Source organism: Ambystoma mexicanum, chromosome 8 (genome assembly GCF_040938575.1).
Source record: "Ambystoma mexicanum isolate Mex_15411 chromosome 8, UKY_AmexF1_1, whole genome shotgun sequence".
NCBI classification, from domain to species: Eukaryota; Metazoa; Chordata; class Amphibia; order Caudata; family Ambystomatidae; genus Ambystoma; species Ambystoma mexicanum.
In genome coordinates, this window is record NC_090929.1 from 83,635,692 (window position 1) to 83,663,165 (window position 27,474).

At 49.2% G+C, this 27,474-nt stretch overlaps 2 protein-coding genes across 4 annotated transcripts in view; one reads left to right on the forward strand and one right to left on the reverse strand.

The window, feature by feature from the left end:
* The window catches only part of STKLD1 (serine/threonine kinase like domain containing 1), a 595,840-nt gene extending 575,988 nt beyond the window's left edge, over positions 1–19,852 (forward strand). The window contains exons 19-20 of the mRNA XM_069609351.1: positions 19,016–19,064; positions 19,164–19,852. Coding sequence (XP_069465452.1) covers positions 19,016–19,064; positions 19,164–19,852 — 738 coding nt within the window. The remainder of the gene's footprint in view (positions 1–19,015; positions 19,065–19,163) is intronic.
* REXO4 (REX4 homolog, 3'-5' exonuclease) overlaps positions 19,846–27,474 on the reverse strand; it is a 185,864-nt gene continuing 178,235 nt past the window's right edge. For 2 of the 3 annotated variants that reach the window (XM_069609353.1, XM_069609355.1), the window contains exon 9: positions 19,872–21,429. In XM_069609353.1, the coding sequence (XP_069465454.1) occupies positions 21,301–21,429 (129 nt within the window). In that variant the 3' untranslated portion in view covers positions 19,872–21,300. Of the gene's footprint in view, positions 21,430–27,474 lie in introns of all 3 variants that reach the window. The other variant, XM_069609354.1, reaches the window with a different exon arrangement.

The window sequence follows — 27,474 nt, forward strand, 5'->3', positions numbered from 1 at the left end:
AAGAAATTTTAAAAACAAGGAACTTCATCCATAGTACAAAGTTGTATGGTCTAGTTGATGGGGTATCCCTGGTTGGTTTCTGTGATATCCTTGGTTAAAAAGTGGTCGACCGGTTTCGATGAAGGCTAGTTATCATCTTCTTCAGGACCGTGATTTTGGCTTTGTCTCAATGAGATCAAGGGTTGGGGAGGGTCGCAGACACCATCATCCCATCTACCTAAGAGAAATGAAACCGAAATGGGTTTTAGGTCTTGAGGTCACTATAATTCCTTTTGGTTAATCTTAGTCTTATTCTAAAGTGCTTTCTATTGATTTTAACCAATTTAATTGATGAACTAATATCTGAACAGTCATGTGGCTATTTTGGCTATATAGAGACATATATTGGCTACTGGTGATTACCTTATATAAGTTCTGGCGTGCAGGCTGTCAGCCGGATCTTTTGATGTATGCGGGTGTGGCCATGCGTATCTCAAGTCCTGTAAGACAGCAACAAGTTGTTTTGTGACCGTATGTCACGAGCGGCTGCTTGTGTCTGCGGGACGCCGGAGTTGTTGCTCTGTTTTTGCAACCGTTGCCCAGCAACGAGGACACTTATGTGGTCCGTTGTTGCTGTTGATGATCCTCCTTCATGGCGGCCATTTTGGAGTGACTTTAGACCCATTCAGAGGATATGGGCTTTGCATAAAGTAGTCTTGTTATAGACTGCAGGATTGCTGAGGCGGTAGCCTCATAATCTCTTAAATTTGTGTAGTTCTAGTGAGAACTCTTATATACAATACAGTGAACGTGTTATCTTATTCTCAAATAATGTCCATGGCTTACTTGTACCTCATACATATGTATTCGCCTTCTGCCTTCGTCAGTGATGCTGTGCTGACTAAAACTCAAGACACCCGGTCCTCTATCTCCTCTTCCTCTCTATCTCTTGGCCCCTCTCCAGCCGTCTCTCCTCCTCCTTTCTCCTCTTTCCCAGTGTTCTCTCCTGACAATGTTTCTAGACAAGTCTGATCTATGACAATTTCATCCAAGCAGTTACTCCCCTGCTCCTCCAGAACCATCAAGGACCACATTGACACCCTCGCTCCAGCCTTGGCCAATTTCTGCAATCATTCTTGTGCCACTGGAATGTTCCCTGACCCCCTTAGGCACTCCCTTGTGCACCCCCTCCTTAAGAAGCCCTCTGCCGATCCTTCCTCTCTGGCAAACTATCACCTGATCTCTATCACTCCTTTCCTGGTCAAGCTCCTGGAAAAGCTAGCCATTTCCCATACTGAATCTATTGGTTGTCTCCATGACCATCAGTCTGGTTTTAGATCTGCCAGAAGCTCAGAAACTGCTCTCCTGTACACCCGTGAAGACTTGCTCTCTAATATTGATTCTAGCCTTCCTTCTGTCCTTATCCTCCTTGATCTATCTTCTGCTTTGGACACGGTCAACCAAGTCATCCTGATCAATCATCTCTGTGATATCCTGGGAATCACGGGTCAGGCCCTAGCCTAGTTGACCACTTTCCTCTCCAATCGACCCTCCCAGGTCCAACTGTGGTCCTTTCTCTCCACCACCTCTTTCTGCATTTGTGGTGTTCCCCAGGGTTCTAACCACTCACCCTGGCTCTTCAACCTTTACTCGGCACCTCTGACCCACCTCATCTCCACATTCTCTAACTTTCAGTGTTATGCAGAGGACACTCAGCTCGCCTTCAGGTTCGCCTCCTCTCCTCTCTCGCTCAATCCCCAACTATCTGCGATTCAGGAATGGTGTGCCTCCAGTAAGACTGAGATTCTTTTACTCTGGCCACCCTCCTTGCGCCCTCTACCTGCACTTTCCTGCGAGGCAAAAACCTTGGTGTCATTTTCAACTCCACCCTCTCCTTCTCTCCTCACATCACGGACATCTCTAATAAGTCCCACTACCAGCTTCACTTTCTCAGATGTAGTTTTCCTTTTCTTACTCCCCCCCCCCCCCCTGAAGCTGTAATCCAGAACAAGAATCTATCTCTCTCCCTCCCTGCCCCCACCCCCTTACGGGTACCACACTCCTTCATGACCCAGTGGCCGCTTGCAATGTTTACAGGCCTCCCATGTATTTAGGTACTGTAACTGCGACCCCTCAGTCCCCTGCCTCCTTGCACTTACTTGAGCTTGCCTATTGCACTCTCCCCCTGGCACTTCTCCTCTCCCTGCTCCCTTGCACTTGCACGATTGGAGTGACACAAGGCCTAGTACGATAGTTTGTTTTGTCCTCCCTTTTGTCTTGTCGCGCCTAGAAACACTTGTGTTCAGGTGCGTTGTAAATGACTTAGTGTTGGGAAAGATTCCCATTTATGTGTAATTTCCCCTCCGGTTGTGTACACCCCCCAAATTTCTGCTGATGTTGAACATCATAGTCAGACTTTACCAGAGGAGCCCAGCCTTCTGCTCCACTCCACTGGGCTTTTCGCTCACTTTTTATGGGGAAACTGACATGCCCTTATGACAGTCAGTACTGGGAGACTTTGTTTCCCTTAGTCCTTTCCAATGTTGCAACTTTTCTGCAACATGTTACAAGTGTACAATGTACCTTCCAGTACAGTGCACTTGGGTCTATTATATTAGTCCTTTCCAAAGGCCCTTGATACTCGCGAAGGATTTTTTAGGAGAAGTGCAGATGTGCCTTGGTCAGGGCTGGTGGCAGCTTATCATTTCGCATATTTTTAACCCTTTCCTGCCAGGTAAACCGTGATTACCGTGTTTGGCATGAATAGGTGGCCTGGCTCCAAAAGGGCCATGCCACGAGGTTCTTTGTCCTGTCCTTTGGCCATCTTGCCCCTTCACCTGGAAATTGTAAAGAAATGTCTAATTGTTTGTGAAGGTTGATACACGCTCAGAATATGTGTTCCTGAACAAAAAGCTCACCAGAGAATTACAAATAATACACTCTTCAGCTAACAAGTGCGGTTTAGTCCATAGTGTGCACAGCCGACACGTGTTTCGACCACCTGGTCGTTCTCAAGGCTGTTGATCATCACATAGATAAGAAATCAATATCCAACAATTATGAGTAAGAAATACACGAAAAACAATAAATTAAACAATAAAATCCTATGGTACATTGGAACCATAAAAGTTGAAATGTTGTGTATCATAATACTAACATTACAAGAATGATGTTTTTTTTCATGTTATTTGATATACGCTGATTGTATTGGGATTTGTTATGGATGTTGTGTAAATAAAGTTTTAAAAAAAAATTATATATATGAATAGAACAAAACATACCACATTTCAGGTCAGAGTTTGGCCTCAGCATGGTTGATCCCAAACTCATTATTATCAATACTTACAAAACCCTTGCTGGGACCATATTCAACATGGTTTCCCTTCCTTATTCCCATTGGACACAACATATAGGCATGGATGGGTAGTTCATGGGAGCCTATACATAAACTGCTGATGCAGAGCTCGGATGTGGGAGATATTGTATTTATAGTCTAGTCAGGGAGCCATTGCAGATCAGGTGGCCGCCATCTTGACTGCCTTACCTTCCTAAACACCATAACAGCAATAACATCTGACTGGGAAAAGAGGCCACACCATGTACGAAGCGATAGCAATTACAGATCAATCATGCACAAGAATACTAGTAGAGAAACAGACCCAGTAATCAGGACCAAACTTGACATTCTTTTAATCAACCCCAATATAAAAGGCAGGTGGAGAAACCTCATTGTGTGGGAGCTGGGGAGATAGGACAGTGTTCCAGTTGTGCGAGCAGAGAAGTACGATTAGAGCGCATGTTGCGCCGGACTAAGAAGAAAGGAACAGCAGTGTGGTGTTCTCAACTAGTGGAGGAAGTCTAGGAATAAGGTAGAAGCCAGTTGGAGAGCCCTTTGGCTCTAGGGTCAGGGAATGGGGGCCAGCAACTCTGATTGATGTTGGGAGAAGTGACAAGAGTCAGAGAGAAAGAAGGCAACATGTATCTGGAAGCTTTAGTCTTCGAGCTTCAAGACCACCAGTTAAAAAAAGCACCACACACCATGGGTAATAATAAGCAGCCTTCAGATGCCAGAGGGTTTGTAGCGCTATATAAATGCAAATCATTATAATAAAAGTTTGGTAGACACAATAAATGAGTACTGAGACCTAGGTGGAAGGCCTATTCATTACATCCGCAGACCAACTGGACTGCAACCCAACAGCAGATTATTTTGGAAAGAAGTGTGCAGGGGCAGTTCTGCTTCCTGGCAATAAGAACATCCTGCTGGCTGACACTTGGAAACCTCTATTCATACAGTAGGGACAGTCTGACTGCCGACAGTCCTTTGAGTAGGCCAAGCATAGCAATGGACGTTGGAACTTCAGGCTTTAAGATTAGGAAATTCTGGGTGGGATCAGATGCAATGCTCTGAAAGAACCGATAGCTCTTGAACACCACTACAGAAGAAGTTAAAACTGCATAGATATTTATCCATGTTGCACCATTCCTCACCCAAAGGGGACATGGTCAACAAAAAGAAGAGGGATAACCAGAAAGGATAATTGGTCTAATTAATACCGCCTTGCCAGATGAGCAGCTCAGGTCTGATCACACAAAGTCATGGGAGGGTTAGAAAATATCTCTGGTTACATAGATACTACAGATGCAGTTTGCTTCCCTAGAGGCCATGGATGGACACCATCTCAGCTTGAAATCAGCATGTTGAGACAAAAACCTCTTCACTTGACCAGAGGGTGAAGAATTTGGAGGAAATTACCATGAAGAAAAGAAAATCAGCGATGGCCCAAGGGGAAAGAATTCAGTGATCAAAAATCAGAGACGGAATGACATCCATTCTTCCCAGAAAAACATAAAGCTAATGATGCAGTGCACGTTCTGCAGGCTGAACTATTAATTTGCTGGGGCTGAAGGTAGGCTCAAAGATTGAACAGACCCACAGGGTATCTGGACAGTGAAAGAAGAAATCCTGCAGGGGCTAAGTAGCAATTCTCTCGCCATTCTGCCCAATCTGATCCTCTGTGTACCAAGATGTCTCCTCTGAGATCTCAACATCCACCTGAATGTTTCCAACTCCTCCTCTGGGTTCTTTCACAATCTCTACAACACTCTCTCTCTATTCTACCCTTTGGCCCGACGCACTCTGCCGGGCACACCTTGGGTGTTCTCATCTCCTCAGACATCCCCCTCTATAACCCTTTCTAACCCTCTCACCACTCCTTTCTTTGACTGACCACTTTCTGCTCTCCTCCCACCTAAAGCTCTCTGTCCCTCAGGCGAAGCCGACCCCAGCACTGTCAACTACCTTCTCAGTCATCCGGCCCATGAAGCAAGTGGAGGTCTTTGCAGCCAACTCCAAGTGCAACTGTTGGTAGGACTCTGACCTCACCACCCTGAAAAGCAAGTGTAGGGTGGCTGAGAGGAAGTGGAAGGCATCAGGTGCATCCTCTAACAAACTGGCCTGATGCCTGCTCCAAATGCAATACAGACTCTGTTCTGTCCAAGAAGAGAGCCCACATCCAAGCCCTCGCCTCTGCAGCCTCTAACACGGCCAAACTTCAAAATCTGCAAGAAACTGTCCAATCCTCCTGCAGTCTCCACCTATCGTGCTCCCTCCTGGGCCCTCTGCACAACTCTGGCTTCTCACTTCACCACTAAAACTCAGGACACCCTGTGCCCTCTCCTCTTCCTCTCTTGGCCCCCCTCTGGCCACCTCTCCCTCTCCTCGTCCTTTCTCTCCGACCACACTCGACAATGTTTCTAGACAAGTCCGATTTAAAGTGTCGTCCAAGCAGGTGCTCCCCTGATCCTCTAGAACCACCAAGGACCACATTGCAGAAATCGGCCAAGGCTGGTGCGAGGTGGTAATCACTCTTTTGCCACTGAAATTTCCCCTCTTCCCCTAAAGCACTTGCTTGGGCACCCCCCCTCCTGAAAAAGCATTCTGCCAATCCTTCCTGTCAGGCAAACTCCCGCCGATCTCTATCACTCCTTTCCTGGGCAAACGCCTGGAAAAGCTGGCCATATCCCATCTTACTCCCCACACTGGTTGTCTTCATGACCAGCCAGAGGCACGGAAACTGCTCTCCTGAACACCCGTGAAGATCTGCTCACTAATCTCAATTCTAGCCTTCCTTCTGTCCTCGCTCTCCTTGATCTTTCATCGGCTTTCGACACGGTCAATCATGCCATCCTGATCAACTGTCTCCGTGAGAACCTGGGCATCACAGATCAGGCCCTGGCTTGGTTGACCTCCTTCCTCCCTGACTGACCCTGCTAGGTCCAACTTGGGTCCTTTCTCTTTGCCAACTCTCACTCCACTTGCGGTGTTCCCCAGGGCTCTAACCTCCCACCCTGGCTTTTCAACATCTACTTGGCCCACCTCATCTCTACCTTCTCCTCTAACTTTCAGTGTTATACGGACAACACTCTGCTCTCCTTCAGGCTCCCATCAGACTCCTCTCCTCTCTCTTTCCTGACTGTCTATTCGCGATTCAGGATTGGTCTGCCTTAATGCCAGCAAGACTGAGATCCTTCTCATTGGGACACCTGCTCCCGCTTTCCCTCTGGCCGCCCTCCTTGGGCCCTCCTTGTGCGCCTTCCTGTGAGGCAAAAATCCTTGGTGTCATCTTTGACTCCACTTGCTCCTTACATCACGGACCTCGCTAAGAAGGCCCACTACCAGCTGCACCTCCTCAGGGGTATTCTTCCTTTTCTCACTTTCCCCCAGAAGCTCACTGTCTCCTGAGCCCTGATTCTCTATAGGCTGGACTACTGCAACAGCCTCTTTCTCAATCTGCCTTCCTCTACTCTCCAGCTTCTGCAACTAATTCAGAACAGGACTGCAAGACTTGTCCTTGGCCTCAAGCCCAGGGATAGTATCTCTCCAGCCCTGAAGTCTCTTCACTGGCTCCCGGTGGCTGCAACGATCAAGTTCAAAACCCTCTGCATCGTCTACAAGGTTTTCTGGAGCCGGGGCCCGCACTACATCAAACTCTTTCTTCAAAAACACCTTCCTTCCCGAGCCCTTCGTTCAGCTACCTCCAACTCTGAGAGTCAGACGCTTCTCCAGGCAGAGAGAGGGCGGTAGATCTCTTTTGTCTGCAGGTGCCTCCTTCTGGAATGGCCTCCCTGCCCCTCTCAAACTTGAACCAGACCACCTAAGGTTCCGGAAGCAGTTCAAGACCTTTTTCGCTTCTGCTTTCTCCCTCTCATTCCCCTGCTGACCTATGTGCCTACTGCACTGACTAGTTGCCTGGCTATCCTCAGAATCTCTACAGGCACCAGGCTCCTCCACGATCAGTAGCCCTGGCACTGCCTCCAGGCCTACCACACACTTGGGGCTGTATCTCAACCCTACAGTCCCCTTCCTCCTTGCACTTACCCAGAGCTGCACTTAATTAGATCAATGCTGCCCTGATTGCACTTCCCCCCACTCCACCTGGGACTTCTCTTCCTCTGTGCACCTGCACAATCTGAATGACACAAGGCCTAGTAAGATAGTTTGTTTTGTCCTCCATCCATCTTCCCTACCACCTCTTGTTGTGTCTAGAAACACTTGTGTACAGGCGCATTATAAATGACACGTATCATATGAAGATTTCTCCCATGAGGATGTGGAGAAAAAAAAAAAAAAAGAGGATGGCCTTAACGAATGTGAAGAGGCTGGCAAGGGAAAGTATTTCGATTTTATGACTTAGCCTGCAAATTGCAAGTGTGAATGGCGACCCACAACTTTTACTATGCCTAGGGTTTATTGGGGGAAGTTAGGTGCAGTAAATTGCCCGTTAACCTCTGAACTACTGGCGGACAGTGATTATTAGCAAGCACATGAAGATGGTTATTTACCCCCGCCTCAGCCAATCAGAATGTTTAGAGTGCAATGGGCTAAAATACAAACAACACCCCAATCAAGATGTAATGTGGCAACATGTTAGGGTGATGGACCTCTACGAAATCAGTCACCACTTAGCTTCCCTGCTGGGCGGCGACTGCTGGGGCTAGGTGAACCAGACTGGCTCCTATATATGACCCTACTATCGGTGATCCGCAAACACTACGGAGCAATCCCTTACTGCACCACCGACGGGGGAATAAGAAATGGAGCAAAACACGACAGCATACCCACTTTTGCGTAATTTCTACACACTATGCAACCCCAATAATCTAGTACGCAACCGTATTCTCGCATCTCAGTGGTCAGGCAATCTGGGGACTCGGTTCGATCCAGGTGATTTATATGACTTTTTGAAGCCATACTGATAATATTCGAAATTGTGATATTCAGTATAAACTGATCGAAAGGATGTACTACACGCTGAGTAAACCATTTTAGATGGGTCTTTTGCACTCCCCACACTGCGGACAACTATGTGGGGTTTTGGAACGCTGGGGCACATCCTGTGGTCCTGCCTGCGGATAGGGACATTTTGGGGGGGGAAGGCATACAGACAGAACACACCATAGACGGGACAGAGATTGATATGGCCCCAGGTCCATTGCTATTTGGGGGACAGAGGGAGGCTTGGCACTCCGACCCCATTCGCCGCAAGATAATGCACATAATGCTCTTTGCTGCTCGTAAAAGCTTGCTACTGGAAAGCAGTTACTCCACCCACCAAATCTATATGGTCTACACTACTAACCAAATTATACTCCCTGGAATATAATGCTTACAAGCGCTGCGCTAGCCCAAACACTTCAGAGAACTAGCTGAACCACTCTGTTAACCAACAGCGAATGTACGGTACTCTAATATATACATGGATGCATAAAGGCGGGCGAGGTTAACATGTCAAATCAAATCGTAAGGACCACAGGGCGCAGATGTACTTAGAAAGAACACGGTTGGTGACATTTGGGATTTACATGACCTAGAAGTTATGGGGATAGGCCCGAGATGGTGGCATTATGTTATATGGTAATGTTCAGCATACATTACTTATTAGATGAGAAACAATACGTCACTTCATAGGACACTTGTGGTGGGTATGGGCACCGACAGGAGGCTTGCGGGGGTGGGGGGGAATGGCAAGGCTCATAGATGCAATAAATTATGTGATCACTGCGCCGCCTCTATCTGCGCAGCCGAAAATGTCGGCGTCAATTATGGCGCAGCGCAGTGATCAAATGGATCACTTTACCCGCGTCCCCCACCCCGCATACACCTACCCGACCCCCCCGCCCCACTTACCTCTACGGTAGCACACTTCTGTGTGCGCCGCCAACTTCCCACTATGCCTGCGGCGTCTGAGCTGATGCTGCAGGTTTTTTTTTTAATTTGTTTAGTTTCCTGTCCCCCACTTACCACAATGGTAAGCGGGGGACAGCCCCGCATCCCCCTACTCTTGTTACTGCCCCCATGGAGAGTGAGGGACACCCCTGCAACCCCTGCTCTGCTTGGGCGCAGTAATGGGAGTCAGTATTTTGTGCGCCCCCAAAGTCGCAATGACTGTGGGAGCGCACAAATGAAGCAGACATTTTTGTGTATTTCCGATGAAACAATATCTTTGACTGCATTCGGCTTTCATAATTTGTTGTCTCTTGTGCCCAACCTATGTAACGGGCTGTTTTAATTAAGATGTTTGATACTTAGTAAAAAGATTTGACCCAAAAAAAAAAAAAGAAGCTTTAGAGTGCAGTCAATTACTACTGTGACGAATCATGGGATTCAGCCACTTCTCCGAAGGGGGGAGTCCCTTCCTTTGAGGCTAGGGAGGTGAGCCTGCTAAGCAACATTCCCCTTTTAGGGGTGGCAGACTTGATTGTTGGCCTTTACAAATAGATGACAAGCACCCTAGTTTAGTTGCATTAGGTAGGGAAAGTTAGGCATTTTCTTTTATTATTCTCCAATAAACCTTTTGAAATTGTCACCTATTAGTCGGTCTCCTCCATCATACCACACTAAAGGTATCGTTTATTTTCTGTATTCAAAAGCAGACCGTGAAACACAATGCAATGTCCAGGCAAGATCTCTTTAAAACAAGACACTTGCTCTCAGGGAGGACATTTTGCTGCAACATCCTATTTTATACACAAATGAAAATTTGAAAACATTGAAAAAGGAACAAGTTACTTACCTGTAACTGTTGTTCTCCAGCATGGGTCTGGCATGGATTCACATGCTCATGAATGTTCCCCGTCGTCAGGCTGGGAATCCTTGGTAAAGAAAAAACCAGTATCAGTTTCGTTTCTGATCTGTCTTTCTTAGTAGTAACCAATCACTGGTCTCTGGGTCATACTGCCCCCAGCCAATGACTGCCCTCTCCCTATGCCCTGCCCCTGGCAGCCATACTCAGATTTGGTAGCACGTGAAGTGGCAGTATGACCAAGTGAAGAGCCGCAGAGGGGAAGGAGGGAGGATTCTCATGTGAATCCATGCCAGACCCATCACGGAGAACAACAGTTACAGGTAAGTAACTTGTTTCTTCTCCAGCATGGCGTCTGGCATGGATTCACATGCTCATGAATATAAGAATACATAGCAGTACACACATGCACAACCACGGGAGGTGGCAAGGCTCAACATTAAGCATTACATAAAACTCAACATCAAGCATCTGTTACCTCCTCACCAGGTTCACCTTAAGCGAACAGGTTGCACAGCACTGCCTGGCCGACTCTGGACTCCTCCCTGGAATCCCGGTCGACACAGTAGAATCTCGTGAAGGTGTGCGTCGACCTCCACGTAGTGGTAGCAGCGATCGCTCTGGTCGAATGGGCTCTCGGACGGCTGGGCAACGGTCGGTTTGCCAACCGATGACAGTGCATGATGCAGCCGGAGAGCCATCTGGAAATGGAAGCCTTTGAGAGGGAGTTCCCTTAGTTCACAGGTCCAAAGTTCACAAACAGCTGTGATGTCTTCCGAAAACTCTTCGTTCGGTCCATGTAGAACTTCAGCGCTCTAGCCACATCCAGCAAGTGCAAAGTCCTCTCGGCCGGCGACAAAGGCGATGGGAAGAAAACTGGCAACACCAAGGGCTCGTTGAGATGGAAGTCCGACGGCACCATGGGCATGAAGGAGGGGTGCGTCCTCAGTACCACCCTCGTCTCGTGAAAAGTCAAGTATGGAGGCTTGCAGGATAGGGCCTGAATCTCTCCCACGCGTCATGCGGAGGTGATGGCCACAAGGAACGCTGTCTTCCACGACAGGAACTTCAACGGAGCCGAATACAAAGGCTCGAATGGCGGGCCCATGAGCCTGGTCAGCACCACGTTGAGCTCCCACGCCGGGGCTGGAGCCTTCACCGGCGGGAACGATCGGAACAGTCCTTTTATAATCTCCTTCACCAGGCGATGAGACCACAGGGATGACCGTCCTGCAGTTCTGGTGTATCGGGAAATCGATGCCAAATGTATCTCAATGGAAGCATGAGCTAGTCCAGCTTTGGCCAGCGACAGTAAGTACGGTAGCACTTGAGGGGCAGTAATCCATAGAGGGTTAATCTTCTGTGCACAGCACCAGACAGACAACCTCTTCCACTTGTGTCCGTAGCACTTGAGAGTTGAGGACGCCCTGGCCTTTGAAAGAACCTCTCTGCATTCGGCCGGGATATCGTACCCTCCAAACTCTAGTGCTGCAGGAGCCAGGCCTGCAAGTTCAGCGACACCGGGTCGTGATGAAGAATGGCGCCTCCTTCTCTGGAGAGAAGATCTGCGTCCGTCGACAGCTTGACTGGTGGGGACACTGACAAGTCCAGAAGGTCCGGGAACCAGATCTGTCTCGGCCACCTCCATGCGACGAGGATCATCCTGCACCGGGACCTCTTAAGTTGGTTGATGAGCCTGAGCAGCAACGCCAAAGGCGGGAACGCATACAGGAACAGGGGAACGAGAAAGCATCGGCCATGCTCCTCGGCTGGGGGAACCTGCTGGCGAATCTCTGGCACTTTGAGTTCGTCGCTGTCGCGAACAGGTCGATTTGGGGTTTGCCCCATTGCCGGAAGAGTTGATCCACTTGATCCTGGCCTAGTTCCCACTCGTGGCACGAGCGCAGCTCCCTGCTGAGTGAGAGGGCAATGGTGTTTTTTATCCCTACTAGATGAAAAGGCACCAGAAACATCCCCTGGGCAACGGCCCAGTGCCACAGATCCTGGGCTTCCTTGGACAGGGCTGGGGATCTGGTTCCTCCCTGTTTCCGGATGTAGAACATCGTGGTGGTGTTGTTGGTGAAGATCCTCACCACCTTGCCATTGAGGGACGGGAGGAATGACTTGAGGGCCCAGAACATCGCTCGGAGCTCCAGTATGTTGATTTAGAGCGGCCTCTCCTCCGGGAGCCACAGGCCTCTTGCGTGAAGATCTCCGGTGTGCGCTCCCCACCCCTCCAGGGATGCATCCATCGTCACCGTCCCCTGGTATGCTGGGGTCTGAAAGTTCGCGCCCGCCGCGAGATGCGCGTGCGTGCCCCACCATCGGATTGCCTGGTGGAATGCCTCGTTGAGCGAGATCTTGTCCTCGAAGCTGCCCGTCGCTTGCACCCAACGGGCATCAAGGAACTCCCGCAGAGGGCGCATCCAAAGCCTGCACAGGCGCACCAGATAGATGCAAGAGGACATCATCCCGAGAAGGGACTTGATGGACCTCACTCTGGCCACGTCCGAGGCCAGCAGACGCAGTACCTTGCCCAGGAAGGCCTGCGTTCGTTCCTCCGATGGCGAGGCCAATCGCGCCACTGTATCGAGCTTGGCTCCCAGAAACAGCGTGACCTGCGATGGAACCAGGTGGGATTTGGGGAAGTTGATGGAGAATCCCAGGTCCGTGAGCAGCCAGACGGTCTTTGCTGTGTGTTCTATGGCGAGTTCCCTTGTCCCTGCTCGGATGAGCAAGTCGCCCAGGTAGGGGTAGACCTGGATCCCCTGCAGGCGCAGCCGCGCCGCCACTTGTGCTAGGCACTTGGTGAACACCCTCGGCGCCGACTTCAATCCGAACGGGAGGGCCTTGAACTGGTAGTGCCGCCCTTGGACTACGAACCTGAGAAACTTTCTATGTCCTTTTAGGATGGGGAAGTACGCATCCTCCAAATCCAACGACGATAGGAAGTCGCCTTCCTCCAGACGGCCCAGCACGTGCTGGAGGGTGACCATCCAGAACTTCTGTGCCTTGATGTATTTGTTTAGCCGACGCAAGCCCAGGATGGTTCGCCAACCTCCTGTCTTCTTTCTGACGAGGAAGTACCTTGAGTATACTCCGGAGCCCCAGAGCCTCTTTGGGACGAGCTCAATAGCTCCTTTCTTGAGCATCGCCTTTACCTCTAACAGTAGTTGAGGGACGTGGTTTTCCTTCCTGGCCACGGGAGGAATTCGGGGGCACTTCTTTAGAAATTCCAGAGTGTGCCCGTGGGACAGGGCATCCAGCACCCAACGGTCGGTGGAGATGGACTTCCATACGCTGATAAACCTCGTCAGCCGGCCTCCCACCTGGGTGCTTCGGCGGGGGCCCGACGCGACAGCCGGTTCAGTCTTGCTTGGAAGTGGCCTTGCTGCCCTGGCCTCCCTGGGGACGACGGTGAGATCCACCGGACTTGCCTCGTCCCCTGTAGGCTTCTTGCGATGAGGAGCGGGCCGCTTGACGGTAGGTCGAAGAGCCGCCGCCGAATCCCTTGGAGGCACCTTGCTTGCCTCTAGAGTTCCGAAAGGGCGGCCACCGTTGCTGCAGAACTCCCAAGGCCCGAGCCGTCTCAGTGTCTGTCTTGATGGCCTGCAGCGACTCATCCACAGTCTTTCCAAACAGATTGTTCCCGTCGAAACCTTGGCTTGCATGTCCTGGTGGAAATCCGTCGCCTTGAGCCACCCCCGCCATTGCCCAACTGGCAGAAACCGGTGTCGGCAATGTCCGTGGCCACAGTTATGGCGTGGTCCGACGCCACATCACCCTCCTATAGGATCACCAGGGCCTCTGCCCTCCTGTCGTCCGGGAGGAAGTCCAACAGGGGGGCGATCTTGTACCACAATTCCCTGTCGTAGCGGGCCATGATCGCTAGGGCGTTGGCCGCCTTAATCGTCGTCGTCGTCGCCGACATGACTTGTCGTCCCACGGCGTCCAGCTTCTTTCCCATGCCGTCCGGTGGGGAAGTTGAGGATGAAGCCGATGCCCCCCCGCTTTCTTCTTGGCCGCCGCTGAGACGACCGAATCTGGGGTCGGCTGCGCCCTAATGCACAACGGGGCGGTGTCGGGGACCCGGTACTTCTTCTCGTACCGGTCCCTCTTGGCAGGTGTCGTGGACGGGTTCTTGAGCAGGGAAAGTCCCTCGTCCCAGATGTCATCCAGCAATGGCACCGCGAGGACAGTCTTCCTTTTGGCCTCGCGCCCTTGGTAGAGGAAGCCTACCTTCTTCTCCTCAGGGCAGAGTTGAAAAAGCTTGGATGCCCTGGCAATCATGGCGTGGAAGAAGCCAATCTCATCGGGCGGGGACGCCCGAGGAATCGGAGATGGGAGACCAGTCCCATCATCACCACCGTCGTCATCCGTCCCTGCCATGGCCGGGTCCGTTCCCGTGTCGTCCCTCGGGATCGGGAAAGGTGACAAAGGCTGAGAAGGCCGTGAGGGCTGGAGGGGCACTGGATGAATTCTCCTCCTCTTGTTCGGAGGGTTTCCCGACGGACCTGGTACAGCTGGGTCGTCCGTCGGGGGTAGGGGCAGTCTCGTCCTTATCTCCGTGCATAAGGCTTGGCTTGCCGTCAAAATTGCCGCTGAGTTGTCCTGAGGTTCGGGTTGCGACGGGCGTGTCGGGAGCAACGGTTGTTCCTCCACGGGAACCTCGTCGTCGTTGCCACCCTCGCTCTCGTCGTCCCCCTCCTCGGGATTCCTCCCGTGGGGCTGGGCCTCTTCCAAATTCTCGGTCAGTTCCTCCTCGGAGGTTGTGTCCGTGTCCGTAACGGCCACCGGCCCCCACCCCCTCTTTTTCCACCGGGGTCTTCACAGGGGTCTTCTCGATGGGCTTAAAAGAGGATTCCCTCCACGGAGGCAGGGAAACTCTGGGCCCCGAGGACGCCTCCACTGGAATAGCCTCGACAGGCTTCGCAAGGGCTGCAGCGACTCCCTCGATAGAGGCCTTAGCCAGGTGAATCAAGGCCTTCACCACCTTGGGCACGCTTGAGGCCTTCACCTTAGGGGGAGGGTCACTGCCTCGCTCCCCCTCGGCCGGTTCCTCCAAGATCAACCGGGGCCTCTCCAGAAGCTTAGCCGGGTTCTCGGATTTCCTCTTCCCCAAGCCAGAGCGTTGGCTCGCGGTTGATGGCGTCGGTGAAGGTGCGCCCTGCATGGCAGCCGAGGAGCCCGACCGTTCGGCGCTCCCAGTGCCCGCGGACTCGCGGTGCTTTGCCATCTGTTGGGCCCCCGTCGCCGGGGTGCCCTCACAGGACTTAGAAGACCGCTCCGACTACTTCTTCTTCTCACCTGCTGGGCTCTTGCCTTCCAGCCAGTTGGAGAGACGGGTCCAGCGATCCCTCATCGTCCGATCCGACATGTTAAAGCAAAACGCAGTCCTTCTCCACCTGCACTTTGTCCTCGTGGAGGCAGTAAAGGCATTTCGAATGCTAGTCCTCCTTGAACACATTTTGTAGGTTGCATCCAGGGCAGATCCTGAACAGTTTGCCGGGAGTCGAGCTTCCCTTCTCCTGGGCCATGTTCTTCTCGTCTACGAGTTAGGCCTCAGAAACTTCTGGAATCCTCCAAGCAGCGTAACTCGACGAAAACTTCACCCTTGAGTGGCGTAGATAAACCCGAAACGGGTCCCCGTTGATCGGAAGTAGAAACGGTGGAGCTTGAGGCTCGATTAAACCGGAAAATGAGAAAAATATCTTTGAAAAAACGCAAAACGCAGTAAAAGCTCGAGAAGCTATAGCACGAAGACTCCCAACACTTGAGCGTGCAATAAAAATCTGAGGATGGCTGCCAGGGGCGGGGCTTAGGGAGAGGGCAGTCATTGGCTGGGAGCAGTAGGACTCAGAGACCAGTGATTGGTTACTACTAAGATAGACAGATCAGAAACGAAACTGATACTGATTTTTTTCTTTACCGAGGATTCCCAGCCTGACGACGGGGAATATTCATGAGCATGTGAATCCATACCAGACCCCATGCTAGAGAATGTTTTCACTTACTTGTGGAATAACAGTTTACTTTTACATGTTAAACCAGTTCCAGTTTGCAATTAGAATGCTTACCTTATGAAGACAACCATATTATTTAAATATTACAATATAAAACCACATTTAATGTACCAATTCAGTTTTCCATTTACTTTACTCACTATTAAAGTATTTTTTTTAACTTAAACTCCAAAACATGTATTCCTAGTACCACCACTATGTGCTAATATGCGAGGGGGTCACTACCACTTGGGATAAAGATTCTTCCACAGCTTCGGGCCCTTGGCTTTACCATGGGCCCTTATCCCACGAGAATGACCCCTCCCTCGGTCTAGAAGTATATATTGCACAGTGACTTCCAATGAGCTGGACTAAGATATATGGCATTGGATAGGATAGCAACACATTTACCCAAGTTGAACAGGGGAGGCGCGTCCAGTGATACATCTTCAGGGGCCTTTGTCCTAGGATTAGAGTAAGGAACCCTCAAGGCGTAACAAAGCACCCTGCCAACCGGTGTTGAAGACAGGCTCCCTCGATGATGTCATTAGCGACACTATTCAGAGGTGCCCTGAAGTTGCACAAGCCAGGGTGGGGGTGGTCTGTGGCAGGGAACCTAGGATGAACGAGACCGCTCTACCGCCAGTCACATGCATCTTCTATTGGGGGACCTATGAGAGGTGAGTCTCAGCATGGATGAAATCCTTTATGCTTAGCCATCAGATGCGGTAAACGCCTTGTTCCCCATCCACCTCTTACAGTGACAGCATCAATTAAACAAGCAGTATATTGTGAGGGGATGAACATAGAAAGTTCCTGCCACGAAAATATATATTAGCATATTTTATAGTGTGGTTATACAAGTGGAAGACTGGGTCGGGGATGGAGAAGTACATTTTAAACGTACTAGGTCCTTTACTGCATGTTTTGCAGAATCATTTTAAAAGGTTTTAGCCGTTCATCTATGGGCTAGGTAGATGGGGTTGCAAAGGATAGCATTAAGTGGGGTTGGCGATAATTTTCAATAGAAAGGAGGCGTTTGTTATTGGCCTGAGGTTGGTGTAATCCTTGGGATCTAGACCCGGTTTCTTCAGTAGTGGTGTCACAGCTACATCTTTAATACCTGCCGGAACGATACCCTGCGCAAAAGAGGCGTTGATGAATCTTCTGAAAAATGGCACAAACGTATCCCTAGGATTTTTGATGGGAGGAGATCCTCAGGACAGCTGGTTGGATGCATGCTTATCAACAAATCAGTTACTTCACCATCGGTCACAGGGAGAAAGTTGCCGATGATCTGGACCATCTCGGTATCACCTACACTAACTATGCAGATGATACCCAGATTCTCCTCCCACTTTCCGGGGATTACAACAAGGATTTGGCCTTGGTGAATAGGGTATATATAATCGTTCAGGCATGGATGGCAACCCACGGTCTATGCCTGAACGATGACAAAACAGAGTTGATCATCCTAGGGATACATTCTAACATTAAAAAACTTAGCCAGGACTATACCTCATTTGAAATTGATGGGAATATCATCAAGGTATCTAAAGACGTGAAGACACTTGGCTTCTATCTGGAGGCCACCCTCTTCTTCGACAAGCAGGTGAAGTCATTGGCTTCGGTCACCGCCTACACATGCAAGCTCATTAGAGCAGGCAAGCACTTTCTCTCTTGACAACAATTGCCTTATCCTAGCGAGAGCATTAATCCTCTCGAGGCTCGACTATTGTAACGCCCTCTACATTGGAGCAAATAAATCCATCACCCACCGTATTCAAATTCTACAAAACGATGCCCTACGAGCTGCCCTCAGTGTGTCTAAAAGATCGTATATTTCAAAGATCAGGTGTCAAAACAACTGGCTGTCCACCCAAAACAAAATCCACTTAAAAGTAGCGTCCCTGGTTCACAAAGCCCTGAACAATGCCGCACCGAGCTATCTCTGTAACAAACTTACAAAAAGAAACCACACGCGCCCTGCCAGAACCTCTAATGCCAATAGCCTCATCATTCCAAGATTCAGGCTATCTAAGGCAGGGGGTAGCAGCTTCCAGGTTCAAGCGGCCCAATTATGGAACTCACTGCCAAACCCTCTACGTGAGGAGCAGCCCTTTCTGAAATTCAGAACTAACTACATTAATCTGCTGACGTATGCCAATGATTAGCCCATTTGTGCCCACTTATCCTTACACAACCCTAGCATATACACATCATTATCCTGTTCTACTTTGATCTTATGGACCTCTTCACTCTGCCCACGAGGCCGATGAGATAACGTCCACCTAGTGCCTTTATATAACTGTCTTTATTGTATTTTGTACTAATTTTGCATGTAAATTGCAATTGCCGCCTACCTGTGATATATTGTATTTTGTACACTGTATGCAACCCATGACGCTACCCTGTAACTTAAGCTTTGCATTTTCTGTACTGCTGCGCCCGGCTACCTTCGGGTCTGGGGCGCATTATAAGTGAATAAAACAAACAAACGATATAACTAAGCAATCAAGATCTTGTTGGATTAGTTATTTGGCCCAAAACATGGCTTTGAATGCAAATGTGACCTTCCTTCTTTAGCATGAACAATTTTGCTTCCATTGTTTACATAATTGCCATTTAGCAACAATAAAACATTATTTGCATCAGTCAGCACTACCTCTGGTAGTGACAGCCCACTCCTTTCCCATAACATAGAAACATGCAAAGTTCTTCCTAGTGTTTTAGTGGTGGGTGAACCTCTGTAGACCTTAGACATTTCTTGGGGGAAAGCGAGAACTTTTTCAAGAGCCATCATGGCAGACTGACTTTGGGAGACTTCATAAAATGGTTGCTGGCTTTGCAAGAAGCAGAACTAGGTCTAGACTGTTTGGGTTTACACTTGCTCTTAGGTTTACCAAGGGCTACAGAGTCCAGGCTGATGTTGTCTGCTTACTTTTTCAGGAGATTGTGGACTTTGCGACAGCAGCACTTCTGAAACTACAGCAATACGGTAAATCAATGACGGTTCAATCAAATAATTCGATTTATTGAGAGGCACAAGGGAAAAGTTAATGTTCCTAAACTAATACATCTTTCTCTCCCCTGACAGAAACAGCACTCCAAACAGCCTCTGTGGAGCAGGCACACCGTGCCATTGTGGACCAGTTTCTCTCGAGCCCTACACGAAAGCTGTCACATTCTCAAAGTGCCCCAGTTGAGCTGCTGCATTCTCACAGTGCCACTGAACTGTTGCCCCACTCTCTTAGTGCCCCGGTTGAGCTGCTCCAATCTCGCAGTGCAACTGTGAAGCTGCCCTTCTCGCCACGTGCAAGCCTGGTGGGAACACCATCTCACAGTGCCTCTTTGGATCAAATCCCTTCTTGCAGTGAAAGCCTGGAGCAGATACCCTCTCTTAGTGCCATTGTGGAGCTGAGCCCTTCTTGCAGTGAAAGCCTGGAGCAGATCCCCTCGCAAAGCGCCACCGTGGAGCAGAGCTCTTCCCAAAGCGTCATTGTGGAGCAGAGCTCTTCCCAAAGTGCCATCGTGGAGCAGAGCCCTTCCCAAAGCGCCATCGTGGAGCAGAGCCCTTCCCAGAGCCCTTCCCAAAGCGCCACCGTGGAGCAGAGCCCTTCCCAAATCGCCACCGTGGAGCAGAGCCCTTCCCAAAGCACCACCGTGGAGCAGAACCCTTCCCAAAGCACCCCCGCGGAGCAGGCACCCTCTTCCAATGCCAACTTGGAACAGACCCCATCACACAATAAGACCCCCTCTAACACCACCACCATGGAGAATCCTTAATAAGCATTTATTGCAAATAATAAATCAGACACAGAGTTTATTTGGATTTTTAAGAGTTTTAAAAAATAAAAACGTTTTGAGGCACAAAATACCTTAGTTTAGCAAGAGACCAGCTCTGTTGCATTTCCCACAAACAAAGGGGATCCTAAACGGAACAGCAGGGCATGACTGCTACCAGACCAAGAGGCCAGTCATTCATTGTTAGTTCCTGTTCTTTGGCATCATTAAAAGGGCTTAGCGAGCTAGCAGTTAAAGCAAGACCATAGTGCATAACGCAAGAACGTAAACAGAATCATTTGAACCTCTGTAGATGTTCTTCCAGCTTCACGATTATCCGAACGAGGAAACAGGAAGAGAGTTTGATCACAGGGCCCTGTGTTTTTAGCTACTCCTCGTAGGAAGCAGCCTTATTTTGGGATCTAGAAATGGTCAGTTTAACGCATGCCGTCATCATCTCTTGGCCCTTTGAGGGTCCATTGGTAACTCCAGATTTCACCAACAAGACATACAAACACAAGAGCTCAATGCTTACAGATACAATGCAAATCATGATGTGCTTTCAACAGAATAATAGATTCTATGCCACCGATTCTTCCATAGGTTCACATGCCTTTAATACCCTACGCTGTTGGGAAATGACCGTGACATTGGAGAGTACTCATAATATGAATTGGAAAGAAATGGCAATGTTGGTGAACTAGTGTTAGTCTTTCTCCTGCTTAAATACAAACCAAATGCACAAAACTTATATGGTGGAGGGGAGGGGGGCTCTGGTGCTCATTAAACACCCTTTCCTCTTTTCAAGGGATTCCCACTTCACTAGCACAGATGTCAAAATATGTTGGTATGCAGGAAAAAAAGATCATCATGCTTTCAAAGCAAGAGTGCATCTCATGTCTTTCAGAGGGTGTCGAACTGCCATTCCATCCAGAATCATCTCCTGTACTTTTCAGACAGCAATACCTCGTAACAGACACTGCATAATGTACAAATAAATGGCACTGTCCAAGTGAATTTCAAAAAGGTATGAAGTTTAACCCATGTAGGTAGTGTCTTTTTGGAAACTCCTCATGTGTTTCCTTGTTCCACCGTATTGCATAGTTGGGTGAGGTGATGAGCCTGCTTCACGATTCCCTAAAATACGAAGAGCTCAGATGATGCAGACTGGATTCACCTTTATCTAGTCCAGGTGGTGCCCTCTTTAATTCCAAAGTCTCACAACCATCCACAAGGGCATGGGGCAGTAGCATCTTTCTAGCCCTCAACACAAGTTACAGACTACGCAGTTGAAAAGTCGAACCAGAAGGCCTGCTTAGTCCTCAAGCGTTTTACCAACATCTGGACCAGGTACAAGGATAAAACTCTGCCACATGTTTTTTCCAAAGACCACCAATGCTGCCTGGTTTGATGTCAAGGCTTATGATGCCGCAAAAAAGGCTGAAGGGTCATTAAGAAGACAGCGTTGCAGGCTTGTCCTTGTTTGTTTGTTTCTTATCTTTATACTTGGCGGTTATGCTGGCCTCCCACTGCTTCTTATGTAAAGTGTAGAGCCTCATGGCCGCCTGGGCATCTTGAACCTGCACAGAGAAAGAAAACAGGCGACATACATTTCAAGGAGTTGCATCATGTTGCATCGTTATGCTGAAGGTGTCTAATAGCTCCTAATTGTCTGGATAGGATCGGCCAAGCAATGTGGGGGGAGTGGAATAGTTCTTCTAGAAAATTAGAGGTCCACCTCAGAGTTAGTGTAACAAACCGTATGACGAATCCTGCTATTTCAGTTCCTTTCATTCCAGTTTATTCAGAAAATGTCCCTCCAACTCCACAATTGCATTTAAAAGCAGTGTTCTACCCATCAGTACACCAATTAACAAGCCAAATAGACTAGCATTAAGACAGATAACCCCTAAAAGGCACACTAGTTTTAATTTAATTGTAAAGACCATGCTCTTATAAAACATAATTTGACACAGGTATACATACACATGAGCTCAGCTGGCAATTCACTCTTAAATTCTCCTTGCAGGTTTATATTTCAATAGAGTTCAAAGTCTGTAATAAGCACACTTTCTTTGTATAGCAATTTATAAGGAACAGGTAAGTTAAAGGTGTATTGCATTTTCATTACAATCGTCACAATAAGGACATGTAACATAGTTTGATGACCCATGAGTAGTAATGGAGACTAGTGGTAAAATAGACAGACAGATCCTAACATAGGAGGGTTGAACAATAGTAAGATCTCTCAAAAAGTAAATAGTTCTTTTGAAGATAAGTGTTAGGGGAGTTTTCCTAAAGTCCACTTGAGGTAAGACGTCATAAAACTATCCCAATGGTATACATGTCCCATCAGTCTGTACTACTCATGGAACCTTGGTAGAGTGGCAGAGCAGTCGGGCTTATCATGAGAGGAAGATGTGAGCTGTAGGCAAGTACACTGAACCCAGTTACTACAGTAGTTCAAAGAAACACTTAAACTAATACATTTATATTAAAATATATATGTATGCTGACACAAGAATGGTCTTAGTAACATAATTGACTGCAGTCTATCTGGTACCACGCATAACTACCTAGGACTACACATAAAACAGATTAATAGCAGAATAACGGCCCCGACGGCCATCTTTTCAACATGCCCACTTCACTCGTGTTATATTTTCTACAGCAGCAAGCTTCTTTATTTCTCATCTACCTTGCATTTCTACGTGTATATACATTTGCTGATTCTCTTCTCACTTATCCCCTTAGTGTATATTTCTTCGTACTTGCATGAATGTTTACTTTGTTACTTCAGTTGCATCTTCATTCTTTAAGTATTTTCATATCGTTTAAGTGCGTCCTGGTGTCTTCTCTTTGACGCAAACAGGTGAGCTTTGGTCTGGTGGTCCCCCTGCCCTGCATTTTTCCATCATGGTGCATCTTTACTCCGCGCGATCCTCACTGCCCAAGCCTCAGCGCTCCAGTCTTCCCCTGCTTTCCGCACCTTCCCCCAGCCCCGATTAGTCCACCTCCTCCTTATCCTTGACCTTCCCAAGGCAGCCCTCTGCCCATGCAGCCCCTGCGGCCAAGGGCCCTAAGACAAAAGGCGGCTCCAGAAAGTGTCTGCAGGTGTCAGCAGGAGAAGCCAGCGGCCAGCCGTCAACCAGCAGCAACCACCAAAGTAAGTGTGGCCTGGGAGGGGAGTAGAGCAATTACTCTACTCCAGAAAGCCCTGCCACTCTATATTACCTTACCTCATAACTTAGCATGCAAGGCAAATGTTACCAGCTTCACTCTCCTATGGATCTTTCCAACCAGAGATCGCCCATGGAGAATTTGCTCTCAGGTATAGCTACATCTAACAATTTGTGTCTGCTATGACCTACACCTAGCGTATTATATTCTGACGCCTGCTGCATTTGAAACCTAGGCCTTGTCCCACTATACAGGACTCTCAGATCTAGGTGTATCCTCCATCTTCACATATGGTTAAAACACCATTAACCACTAGCCTGCGCCGCATCCAGACATATTTGTGAATGTTAGCCAATGCCACACTTAGATAGAGTTGTGAATGTTAGCCTGCGCCGCATACACTCTGCAGGTTTCTTAAATGTAGGTGTAGCCACCACCTTTCCTACTGTAGGGTGAAATGTAGTGTATTGTGAAGCCTGGGCCCTTCTCGCACTTGGCCGGACTCCCGGGTCTAGGTGTGGCCTCAGTCTCTATTATAGGTTGAAACCCGCCTGTCATGGAACCTGGGCCTTTCTCCCACTGTGCTGGATTCACAGGTCTAGGTGTGGTCTACAGCTTTGTCCACTGTATGCTGAAATGCAATGCATTGTGCAACCTAGGCCTACCCACCACGTCAGATTTGTGAATGTTAGCCAATGCCACACTTAGATAGAGTTGTGAATGTTAGCCTGCGCCGCATACACTCTGCAGGTTTCTTAAATGTAGGTGTAGCCACCACCTTTCCTACTGTATGGTGAAACGTAGTGTACTGTGAGACCTGCCCCCTCCCCTCCCAACCATGAAGGATTCTCAAATGTAGGCATCTAGCCAAACCGCCAAGGTCAGCCGCAAGACATATAACCCACTAACCAAAAAGCTCTACGTCTCTGCATACTTAACCCATACAAAACCCACACAACCACCTCTCGCACAGCAAGCCGCACGCACTGCATCACAACAACAAAAAAACACACAAGCCGCACTAACAGCACACGAGGTTTGACTTCGATCTGATACTCGCACCAAAGCTCAGCGCGTGGTGTCAACCGAACTGAAGCTGCCAACAGGACATCACTCCTTACACTATCCTATCCCTCTACACCTTACTAACCCAACCCACCTTCTTGTTTACAGATCCGCCTGAGCGCCTCGGGACCAATTCCGTTGGTGACGGTGCGCGGTACAAATACCTTTAACATTTATATCACTTAAGCAACACACACAGGATTACTTATAAATACTTTTCAAAAGGCAACTGCTTAGCTGGTAGTTGCTCGCGGTATAATTTTTTCAAAGTTTGACACTAATGACAGTTGTACCATCGTACAAAGATATACAGTAATTGTATTTAGTTCGCAAAAACTTTTAGGAAGGATAAAAAGGTTAGTCAAACAGTACCCAAGCTCAAGGTTCTAGAGGCGTTTTTCTTTGCAAACTAAAGTTTTAAAAGTCCAATCCCTAACTCAATGCAAGTGTGGAGAGGGCTCAAAGTCTTACAAAGCAGCAGAACAGCAAATGTTCCAGTGGATACTTTCAGTCTTTAGTTAAGGATGCTAGAAGAATTAACACAATGTTGGAGACCCTGTTAAAGGACTTGCAAAAGGGACACAAGCCGGCAGCTTGGGTCAGAGGTAAGAGTGGACACCGCTTTGCTCACTACACCACTCTGGAGCAACTCTTGTTTAAAGTAAGCAATACCTTTTCACCCCACAGTACCTTAGGTTAGAAGAAATGTTTGTGGCTGTATTCTCCGGTAGACAGCAGCAATGGACCCGGTATCTGGATTCCTTGGTCTGGTGACTCAAGGCAGGATTCTGATATCTCAGCAGCAGTCTCGAGAGGCCCACTGGCACAGATTTCTTCAGCTTCTCTGGTTAGTCTGTGGTTTTGGTGCCTTTTCTGCAGCACCAACAATGGACATGATTCGCCCCCGATCAATCTTCTTTGATTATAGGAGTCCAGCACTCTGGTGAGGGCAATTGGACGAATCAGATTGTGTCTCTTGAGGCTCACCTGGAGCTCAGCAAAGACTTGGATGGATTCAGCCTTTCAAATACAATGCACTGCAATTGGGTTGGAGGTCTCCTGCTATTTGCGGTCTGCAGCTCTGGAAAGGCACAGCACCTTGGGAGATGGCTCAGATTGTAGTTCGTCTTAGGGCTGGCTGGCCCCACCAGCTAAAGGGAAGGAGTCACCCTCTTTGGAGCTCCCCCGTCACATAGAAAACCGGGTCAGAGCAGTGGTTGCTTCATGGTGTTGTAAAGGGTCTTCAGGCGTTTCTGGTAGTCTTCTTCGGTTACTTCAGTTTCTAGTGGTCGACTTGCCTTTCACCTCAGGAACATCACCTTTTATTCAGTGTCAGCACACATTCCTCTGCAATCTCTCTCAGCAGCTTACAGAAAGGGGCAGGTGGCATGTAATAATCCCAGCCAACCCCCCGCTCCCCACTCCCCCACCCGCCCCAGTGGGCACTGGTGAAAACTCATCTGCCACTTCCTGCCTGCCCAGACACACTGGAACCTAGGCAGGGACACCCAAGGGTTCCCGCCTAATGACAGACAGACAGACCCACCCCAGAATGGTGGAAGAAGGGCTAACAAAGGACACCCACACTAGAAATGGCAAAAAAAAGAAAGGGGGCCACCAAGTTAGTACATAGGTGACCTTCCCCTCACTTCTTACTCCTCAAACACTCCCTTGTGCACCCTCTCCTCAAAAAGCCTTCTGCTGACCCTTCCTGTCTGGCAATCTACCACCCTATCTCAATTACCTCCTTCCTGGGCAAACTCTTGGAGAAGCTGGCCATCTCCCAACTTATCCATTACACTGAATCTGTTAGTTATCTCCACGACCACTAGTCTGGCTTCAGAGCAGCCAGAGGCACGCAAACTGCTCTCCTGAACACCCATGAAGACCTGCTCTCTAATCCCGATTCCAGATCTCCTGCCATTCTCATCCTTCCTGACCTTTCTTCTACCTTTGATATGGTCAATCATGCCACCCTGATAAATCAGCTATGTGACATCCTTTGTATCACTGACCGGGCTCTGGACTGGTTGACCTCCTTCCTCTCAGACCGACCTTCCCAGGTACAAACAGGCCCTTTTCTCCCCACAATCTCACACTCCAACTGTGCTGTCACTCAGGGTTCCAACCTCTCCCACTGGCTTTTCAACATCTACCTGGCCCCTCTAGCCCATTTGATCACCACCTTCTCTCCCAACTTCCAGTGTTATGCGGATGACACGCAGCTCTCCTTCTGGCCTCCCTCCTCTGCCTCCTCCTCTCTCATTCCTGACTGCCTGTCTGCTATTCAGGCATGGTGCACTGCTAACAATCTCTGCCTTAATGCCAGTAAGACAGAGATCCTTCTCATTGGGACCCCTGCTCCCTCTTTCCCTCCCACACTCTGGTCGCCCTTCAGGGGACCCCTCTTTTCACCCTCCCGTGAGGTAAAAAACCTTGGTGTCATCTTCGACTCCTCTCCTTCTCTCCTCACATCACATCCTTTTCCAAGAAGGCCCACTATCAGCTGCACATCCTCAGAGGCAGTCTTCCTTTCCTCACCTTCCCCCAGACACTCAATGTCTCCAAAGCTCTGGTCCTCTCCAGGCTGAACTACTGCAACAGCCTCTTCCTCAATCTGCCCGATTCCTCCTTCGCCCCCTTCAACTAATCCAGAACAGGACTTCGAGACTTCTTGGCCTCAAGCCCAGGGACTGCATCTCGCCAGCCCTAAACTCTCTCCACTGGTTCCCAGTTGCTGTGCGGATCAAATTCAAGACCCTCTGCATCATCCACAAGGCTTTCTGGGGCCTGGCACCCCTCTACATCCAATTCTCCCTCCTTATATCCCTACCTTCTAGCTCTAACTCTCTGCAGGTAAGACACTTCCGAGCAGAGAGTGGGGGTGGGGGGGGGGGGGGTAGATCTCGCTTCTCTGCAGGAGCCTCCCTCTGGAATGGCCTCCCTGCCCCTCTCAGACTTGAGCCGGATCGACTCAAGTTCAGTTCTAGAAGCTTCTCAAGACCTTCCTTTTCTCTCCCCAGCTAATGTCCCCATCTGCCTGTTGATTGGCGGCTGGCCTGGTTCCTTCAAAGTCTTACAAGGCACCAAGCCCCGCTAATCCAGTCCACCCCTGCACTTGGTCTCCCCTGACCATCCGCCTGCCCCCCTTTGACCTGCCCTTGCCCTTCCAGGTTCTGCCCAAGCCTGGCTGGGCCTGCAGCCCTTACAGCCCCTTACACTTAGCTCGTGGACCTTCCCTCCCCTGCACTCTGTGCTTTCCTATGGCTCTGTCCACCTGGTCTCCCCTGGCACTCGCCTTTCGCACGGGTCCTTCCGCCCTGACTGGCACTCCCCCCCCCGACTCCCCTTCACCCCTGTCCTCTCCCCTCCGCTGCATT